We start from the raw sequence: 9,242 nt of genomic DNA, 5'->3' as shown, positions 1-9,242 counted from the left end.
TGTATCATATAAAAATAAAATAATATGAATGCATGCACTTTGTATAGATTAAAGACATTTTGTTATTATGTAGTAAACAAGTTATAGTTCATAATGAACTGTTTCCGTCTGTATACAACGTCCGTGACAAGTGACTGTGAAACATTAAAAGTGCCGACATCCGGAAGATTACTTGTGGTCATTAGGAGTGTAATCTATGTATCATCTATTTATATTTAGTGTTCGCTATTTAAGTTTTTCCTTTGCAAATTCCTCATCAAATATAACGTTAACTTCTTTCTTAGAAGATATTTTTAGAAACATATGTACTTTTTTTAAAATACTTTTTTTAATCGTTGAAAAATTAATATTACATGCTATTAAATAATTGTATATTTTATTTTATATATTGTTGGTGTGTATATGTATGGTGTTTATGTATTGTACATTTTATATTATTACACAATTATTATATTATATAAATGCTTTTTTAAAAATAATAATTATTGCAGAAATAAGAAACGAATGGTTAGTTTAATAACAACAACAACAATAATAACATCTCTGTGGAAAGCCTTTTAGTTTATATTTAATTTGTAAGTAATTTCTACATGATTAATTTTTCATTTATTTCTTTTTATGTTGTAGTTTATATTATTTTATTTTTTGTCATTCAAAACATATAATAATTTGGTATACATTCACGATAGCAACAAGCTTTGTGAATCCATATGAATCATGAATATAAGGATCTGGAATAAGATAATGAAATCTTTTAGTATTTATTAATATTTTTATTACAAATATGAAAAGCAATATATTGTTTTACTTTAGTTACTAAAACAAGTAATCAATAACTATATAATATAATTGTTTAGATCAATAAGAACATATTATTTTAATAAACTGTCTAATTAATGACATTGCTTTTAATGGATTTATATCATATAAAATTTAAAAATCGTGTTTGTTGTTTAGTTAACAATTTAGTGTAGACACACAATGGCCCTGCGCATTTCTCAAATATCCCTGCACGCATTCACATCCGGGATTACATGCCTGTAAAATAAAGTAATTGAAAGATTAATATTAAAATTTCACTTAAATTTTTTATTATAAAGTGTATACGTAATTTAATTTAATTTATTAATTTATAAGAATTAGTTCATGCCAGATTTATTCTTTTTTTTATTTAGATATAAACAAAGAAAAAATTTTGTTAAAATATTTAATACGTTAACAAATTATTTTAAAATATTTTTTTTATTAAAAAATAAAAGTACTGACCAGTGTGCAGACAGGAGGATTTGGATTTTGACAGGTACTTTCACACGATGAACCACAACTATTGAATACTTCGTTTTCGCCGCAATTAGGCGCAGCACCTATTTAAAGATAATTAAAAATTAATTATTAATCTGCTGTTTTGCGAGTCTTATAAAATAATTATCATAGAATTGTATATAGAATAATTTAGCTCCTGATTTTCTGCTTCATTTTTTATAAACGTTTTTTATAAGCAACTTTTAAAACGTCTGTCAGCATATTACATTCTTATTTAATCTACTTATTACTTATGAGCAGAATTAAAAACAGAATTAAGAATCCAAATTATTGTACAATACACAATTTGATTAATTATTAAGTAAAGTATGAAAATATAAAAGATTTATTCTTTCTTATTAACCTATATATATCAAATAAACTTCTTTCCAAATCTTCTTTTCGGGAAATTTTAAAGGAAGAATTAAAAAAATTTTTTTGATAGAAGAAAGATATAATGTCAACGGCTATAATTTTGCTTTGATTTCATTATAACTTTGTCCGTAACTTTACATTTGTCATACATGACGGTTTTATGCATTAATCTAATGCTAAGTAAAGTTTTGCAATAATGTCAAGATGAAACTTGTTATTTGTAAGTAAAAAATTCTGATATTTAACAAAATTGATTATTATTGGACTTACTGATGGTGACAACTGCTACGATGAGAAGGAAGAAAGCTACAGCGCGAGCCATGGTTGTATCTCTAAATTCGTACTGTGCTTGCTTGCGCTTGAACAACTCGAATGTGAACTGATGATAGCTGTTCGTTTCACTCAGCTTATATATATGGTGGGCGGCCTTCGATTGCGACGTGTTGTCTCTCAAGATAGATATTTTTTTTCGGCATACTTACTTCCCTCTTTCTCTCGACGCTCGATGGACTCATCTCACAGTTTTGTACGTGACTACTCGCTCGGAGGTTCGGGCCGTTATCGAAACGCGCGATATGAATTTTGAACTGTGATACTGCCCGTCGACAGACTTGTAATCCCAATTTCAAAGTATATATTTCGGATTTATGAAGTAGGATAGTTTCTCTATAAGGTAATCTCGATGTTTGTTAGACTTAATCTCGTTTCTTTATGCAACACAATACGATCACACAAGAAGATAAAAGCTTTATTTTTATCTCCAGTCGAATGTTGAATTCAACGACATAACGATAGTATAATATTTTACAAAACTTGTATGTCTATATTAATAATGTGTTTATTATGTTTATATTAATATCTATATTAAAGCAATTATTAATAATTATTAATCTTTAATTCTTAATTTTTTATTATTTATTTATGATTTAATTATAATTCTCTTCACAAATTTCTATGTATGATCAGAAATTTCAAAAATAATTACTGTTTTAAATAATTACTGTTTCTAAACATTAAAATATTTTAATGTTAGTATTTCACTAATTAATAAAAGTATAATGTACTATAAAATGTAAAATGTAAAATGTAAAATGTAAAATGTAAAATGTAAAATGTAAAATGTAAAATGTAAAATGTAAAATGTAAAATGTAAAATGTAAAATGTAAAATGTAAAATGTAAAATGTAAAATGTAAAATGTAAAATGTAATATAAAATAATTTGATTATTTAGTTTGAAATTTTGGTAAGATGCATTTCTCGTTAATGAGGTCAACTATATCTTTCAGAGTGACCCCTTCTGCTGAATTTGACAGTTGCTTTCATTATATATCTTATTTCCAAGAAACACAATTACGGAGATACACATATGCGCATACGTGCTCGTTTCCATTGCCTTTTTAATCTTCGATAAGTGTTATATTTATTTTAGAATATTATGGATAGAAATAAGTGAATCAAACATCTTCCAACATTGACTTCCAACGGTAGATTGAGAAGTAACGATTGAATGAATAAATATTACTCACGATCTTCATAAGTTAGATTTAATCAATTACTAATTATCTAAGTTAATTAAACTTTAATCTATAATAAATCAGTATTGTTTCATTAAGTAAATTATTTGCAAGTTAATTAATCAATAACTGATTGTTTATAAACTATTTTAACAATAGGGATATAATTATTATTACGCTAAGTTTGTTAATATATTTGTTACAATTTAATATGTTACAATTTAATATTACATATTTTTTATAATAGAATATTTTAATATGATATAATAATGTGTATAATTACAAAATGATGATTATATGATAAAATTAAAACAACGAGGTTTAATTTTTAATTTTCTTTGTTTTTAATTTTACAAGATAACAAATTGGATTTTGTGTATATTAATAAAAACAGATTTATTTTAAATAATAACATATCTTATCTTAAGTATGCAGACAATATAATATTATTACTGCAGCATCCATATGCAATGTCTTTTTTAACATATACAGTCAATATTGATTCATATCTTACTCATTCTATAGAAACTTGTTATTTAAACAGCATTGACGTGTGGATCTTCTCGGAAGTGAAAAAGTAGTTGCTGTGATCTTTTTTTTACTGTCCAAATGAATAAAAATCTTTCTATAGCAATCTGACTCAAATAAACTTTTTTAGAATTAAAAAGTTGAACTGAAAAATTATTCAGATTATTATAATTTAGTTATAAATATAAGAAAGTAACATAATCTTTTATATGTTATATGACAAAAGAGAAAACAGATTGCGAAACATATTGATATGATTTTGATACTTTGTACAATGCTAATTTGATACGGAACAAAACTGACTTTTACGTAAGTACTTTTTTTTAAGAGCGTTTATTATTCCTTCATTTTTTAGTTACACTGAAACACGTGCTTGGAATAAACAATCATTTCTATTATCATTTATATTCTACATTAAAAAAACTCAGACATAAACGTACATATATGCTTCAAAGAATATAAGAAAACAAAATCTAAATCAAATTTTTGTTATTATGATATATTTCTCTTAACTGTCTTACTTTATCTTTTTTGTTTTGTGTATATTATAAATCCAATTCTTTTAGTCATTCGATATGAACATTCGCATATCAAATGAAGATTTTTTTTTGTAGAGTAATTAATTAAAAAATGTATATTTTATATCGCATTTAATTTTCCAAAGAAATTAATCAAAGTTACATAATATGGAATCAAGTGTTATTTTTCAAGTTTTAAGATATTTTACATTGCTATATGCTTAAAAATATTGATATATGAAATTTAGTATATTAAAAAGTTTATATTATATTAATGTTATAATTATATTAAATGTGAAATTTTATTTATCTTCTTACGAAGGGATTACTATCTAAGTGTCGGTTCACAATAGGTGATTTAAGCTTTAAGGAGTAAGAAATTGACCAATTATAATCGAATATGAAAAGAATACTCGCTTATGATAGGTCAATTTCTTACAGTTTAAAGATTAAATACTTGTGGACCGACACTAACTGAGCTTAAAAGTGAGAGTATAGGATTTAATCTAGTATAGGATTTAACATACTACTGTTTCTATGCTATGCGTTATCTTCTCGATTATTTTAGCGTACTTATATAAAAATTGTTAAAATATTATTAAAAATATTAAATATATCACATACATATAATAAACTGTTTTTTACTAATTATATATATATATATATTATATTAAATAATTATATAACAATTGCATTAAGCGGTCATTCTTTGTGTATAATGTAAGAATAACACTCATTATTTTATTCATCAATTTTATCATAATATTAGGTTTGTAACTTTTCACTAATATAAAACACTTTTTTCTAGATATATTTTATATTGTCAAAATATGCATTTAAACATAATAAAAAACATAATAACATAATTTTTAAAACATAATAAAAAAAAGCAGTTATATATCATCATTAATTAATATTTAAAAACAGTATGAAACATGTTGATATATATGACTTTGATACTTTGCAATGTTAAATTGCTAATAATTGCTTTATTATTCTTTTCATAATAATCTTTGTCATTACCTTCCAGTGTTATTTTCCATCTCCCTCTTCTCCGATTTACTTTCTTGATTCACCATTGTTGACTACATTTGACAAACACCTGCCTGACGATAAAAATGGATATTAATCATTTCTGTAATGGTGTTATCAAAACTCTTGGCCAAAAATTTTTATTAACGATTATGTTAATTAAAAAAAAACTTCTAAATGTTGTATCATACTTTTTATTAATATTGAAGATAGTTTAATGATTGAAACGGTTTTTATTTATTTAATTAAATAACATTGTAACATTTACATTCAGTTTGTTTATAAAATTCTCTACTTTTTATATTAATTTGTTACATACATAATACCTTCGGCATTTACTTCTAAAGCACTGCTTTCTTTTAAAACACTTATTATTATTCTTTAATTTTTTAGTTATAATAATGCCTTTGAAAACGTGTGCAAGTTATTCCCATCGTCAATTAGTAATAATACTTAAAAAATATTTAAAAACATATAAATACAATTAAATAAGCAAGCTTAGCAAGTATTTTTTAAAGAATTTTATTTGGATTATAATTATTATTATCGTCACATAAATAAGTTTACTCTGTAATATTTTTTATTACAGTCTTTTATTATAATTATTGCATTTAATATACATTTAATGTACACATTTAATACATATTTAACATTTTTAAAGTTGTTAGTGTAAAAATATTATTATAGCGAGAACAAATATAAGAATAAAAAGTGGAAAAAAAAATTTATTTTTTATTCAAACGTTTTTATTTAACAGATTTACTAAGTTTTTTGCTTGCGTTGTTGACTTAAATTATTTGCAAAATATTTATATAATCCATAAAAAATAAGATTTATTGCGATAATAATTTTTTATCGAAAGATAATTCATGTACACATTAACATACAATTTTATTATTTCTTATTTATATAATTAAAAAGATTGTCAGAGATAAATTATATATTTTTAATACATAATATTTTTACAACATAAATAATAAAATTAATAAATAAATTTTGTTTTTGTTTAACTTGATTAACATGACAACCAGAAAATCTAAATGTGCATGTAACAAAATCTAAAAAGATAAACAATTTTCTGACATCTTGTAAATAAAACACTAAAACAAATTGCATATAAAAATATTTTGCCAGAAATATACTATTAATAAATTGCTAATTACTTAATTAATTAGATAATTAAAAATATAAATTGATATTGTACTTAATCAATATCTGAGAATTTAGTACAAATTTATTCAGAAAATAGAAATTGATAAATAAATTTATAATCTACAATATTAAAAATAAATTTGTTTAAATTTTTATATATTATTTTTATTTCTTCTTATTTATTTTGCCACTCTCACTTTATTTTATTTCTAATGTACAATAATATTTAATTATAAATTTATAGAAATATATTGTATATAGATTTGAATTATATAGATTTGAGAATGCTTTTTGCAAGAAAATACAAAAGTATACTTAACTTTGTTACACCTTATTTTTAATAATTTGAAATTTGCTAAAAAAACAAAAATGTATATATTTAACATTAACAAAAAGTCGAATATATTAATTATTTTTAACTGCTTATTTATTATTAATCAGTAAATATATAAGCAAACAACAATTATATTACATTAACTAATTACATTAACTAATACACATGTTAATACCGTCATATTGACATACATGATTTTTAATTAAAATTTTTACAAAAATGTTAGTGAAACAAAGAATCATAAAGTGTTAAACAAAATACATCAGCAAAATACATCCTTCAATATATCGATTAATTTCTAACACTTTAACGGAGGCACACATGAAGCATCTGAATTGACGAGTTCTTGTTCTTGTATGTTGCATTGACAGTCGATCACACATGGCTAAAAAAAAAAAATAATATTATAAAATATCGAACAAATTTATTGCGATATACATAATTAATGAAATGTTGTATGGTTAATTATGTAGTGCTTTTATTTAAAAAAAAAATAATAAAATAATAAAATTTTTGGCAAAATTTGCGTTTTTTGACAAATACCAGAATGCAGAGCATTTTAGGCACGTAAGTGCAAGTAGATAGACATGCTATTGAACAATTGGTCCAGTCTGGGTTTGGTTCTGAACAATAGTTTGTCAAATTGAATTGTTGTGCAGCAGTCATGCCTACAAATAAATAGACTCACGGTCAAATTCAATTGCAATGTTAGAGTTATAAGATTAAAAAAAGAATTATAATGTATAAGATAAAAGAAAAGAAAATTTTATGGAAACTCAAATTAATCTAAGGATTAAGGAAACATAATAAATTTTTCCGTGACGGAAACTTACTGCAAAGAACTCCAATAACCACAAGTAATATGAAACTAGTGCGAGACATAATTGATGATTATTTCATCGACTGATGCTATGTACGAGACATGTGCTTTTATACTGACCAGTTTATTAGCAAATCTTGAACAGTAGTATGCATTCTGAAAATTAATGTATGCTATCTAATCTATTGCGATATTTTCGTCTTTATTATGCACACTAGATAAGAAAACTACTTGCTATTGTTAAGATGACAAGAACTTTTAAGAATTTCAGCATATAACTATAATCGTAATAAAAGAAAATATAATTAACGGAACTTATTATTAATATGTGATTATTTTTATTTTTTTGTGTGATTTTTTTTTTAAATGTTTTTACATATTTTGTGAGCGAAAAATTTAATTAAATATTTCGGATTTATCTATATAAAAGTTTTAAAATAGCGATTATTAGCTAGAAGGAAATGTTTTCATTAACACATATTTAGCAACTCGTTAAATGCTTCATTTGCTATTCTTCACTTTCTAAATAGTTTCTTTCGTTTATATACAGGGTGCCCAATAAAGGTCGAGACTCCGGATTTACTCAAAAGAATGACGTTTTTGAAAGAAATGTTTCAGACAATAGTTGTAAGGTTCAAAAAGATCTATTTACTGATCTTCTGAGTAAATCCGGAGTTCTGCTCTTTATTGAATACTCTGTATATTGTCAACACATAATCGTTACATTCTTTGACATATTCTTTGACATATTTGATAAATAAAAACAAATATTTCGGTCGACATTACACCATTTTATTTTTTTTAGATAACTATAATATTTACATCTACTTTGTTGCTTATAAACCTCTTCACTTTTTCAACTAATTTGCTACACACAAAATACATCCAGCATTATGTATCTTTTTTCAGAATACTTATTATTTTTTAATTTTTTAAAATTATTTTTTAATTAATTTTTTATTATATTGAAGTACCTGGACAGGATGAATAAAACAATTATTTCTATCATCAATTAATAATACTTAAAAATATATAATACAACTGAATAAACAAATTTATCAAATATTTTACAAAATTTTAGATTTCAATATTTGTTTTTGTATTTTCTTCTTTAATATTTTTAAGTGATTTTTTAAAATCATTTGAAAATATTAAAATTTTTTATTAATTATTAATTATCGCTACTTCATGAGAATATTTAATTAACAACGTAACATTTCTAAAGTTAGTGCCAAAGTACTATTATAGCGAAAACGAATAGAAACGAATAGAAAAATAAAAATTGAGAGAGAAATATGTAAATGTTCTTATTTAAATAGATTTACTGAAATTTATTTGTTGTTTGCGTTAACTTAAATTATATTTGCATAATATTATTTACAACAATTCATGCTAATAAAATAAATAATTTATTGCGATATAATTTCTTATTGAAAGATAAGAAATTATATCATAATAAATCACTTATTTTTTATGGATTGCTATAAATAATCTTATGCAAATATAATTATCGAAAGATGAGAAATTATCAATATCACATCAACTTCACTACAATTTTATTATTTCTTATTTATAATTAAAAAGATAATGTCAAAGACTAAATGTTATTATTTTAATACAACGTAAATTAAATAATAAAATTAATGAATAAATTTTATACTTGATT

The 9,242-nt window shown here is 22.9% G+C and overlaps 2 protein-coding genes across 2 annotated transcripts; both read right to left on the bottom strand.

The window, feature by feature from the left end:
- Nucleotides 1-752: 752 nt before the first annotated feature.
- On the bottom strand, nt 753-2,106 carry LOC105427906 (chymotrypsin inhibitor). The gene is made up of 3 exons (XM_011639897.3): nt 1,948-2,106; nt 1,267-1,364; nt 753-1,038 (listed from the first exon to the last, which is right to left on the bottom strand). Exons 1-3 carry the CDS (start codon nt 1,997-1,999, stop codon nt 958-960), a joined length of 231 nt encoding a protein of 76 aa, XP_011638199.1. The 5' UTR covers nt 2,000-2,106; the 3' UTR covers nt 753-957.
- Nucleotides 2,107-6,831: 4,725 nt separating this feature from the next.
- LOC105427905 (chymotrypsin inhibitor-like) lies at nt 6,832-7,746 on the bottom strand. Its single transcript, XM_011639896.3, has 3 exons — nt 7,590-7,746; nt 7,300-7,424; nt 6,832-7,141 (listed from the first exon to the last, which is right to left on the bottom strand). The coding sequence occupies exons 1-3, from the start codon at nt 7,636-7,638 to the stop codon at nt 7,055-7,057; spliced, it is 261 nt and encodes an 86-aa protein (XP_011638198.1). The 5' UTR covers nt 7,639-7,746; the 3' UTR covers nt 6,832-7,054.
- Nucleotides 7,747-9,242: the final 1,496 nt, after the last annotated feature.

This window comes from Pogonomyrmex barbatus, unplaced genomic scaffold, assembly GCF_055798465.1.
Source record: "Pogonomyrmex barbatus isolate J1 unplaced genomic scaffold, ASM5579846v1 scaffold6, whole genome shotgun sequence".
NCBI classification, from domain to species: Eukaryota; Metazoa; Arthropoda; class Insecta; order Hymenoptera; family Formicidae; genus Pogonomyrmex; species Pogonomyrmex barbatus.
The sequence above is the reverse complement of the archived record's forward strand: the minus strand, read 5'-3'. Positions and strand labels throughout refer to the sequence as shown.

What these genes read in the sequence shown, in the direction of transcription:
- LOC105427906 (XM_011639897.3), bottom strand. Translation starts at nt 1,999, where the DNA reads ATGGCTCGCGCTGTAGCTTTCTTCCTTCTCATCGTAGCAGTTGTCACC. An exon ending in CGTAGCAGTTGTCACCATCA is followed by an intron (nt 1,365 to 1,947) that starts GTAAGTCCAATA and finishes ATCTTTAAATAG; the next exon opens with GTGCTGCGCCTAATTGCGGC. An exon ending in ATCCTCCTGTCTGCACACTG is followed by an intron (nt 1,039 to 1,266) that starts GTCAGTACTTTT and finishes TTTATTTTACAG; the next exon opens with GCATGTAATCCCGGATGTGA.
- LOC105427905 (XM_011639896.3), bottom strand. Translation starts at nt 7,638, where the DNA reads ATGTCTCGCACTAGTTTCATATTACTTGTGGTTATTGGAGTTCTTTGC. An exon ending in GGTTATTGGAGTTCTTTGCA is followed by an intron (nt 7,425 to 7,589) that starts GTAAGTTTCCGT and finishes ATTTATTTGTAG; the next exon opens with GCATGACTGCTGCACAACAA. An exon ending in CTAAAATGCTCTGCATTCTG is followed by an intron (nt 7,142 to 7,299) that starts GTATTTGTCAAA and finishes TTTTTTTTTTAG; the next exon opens with CCATGTGTGATCGACTGTCA.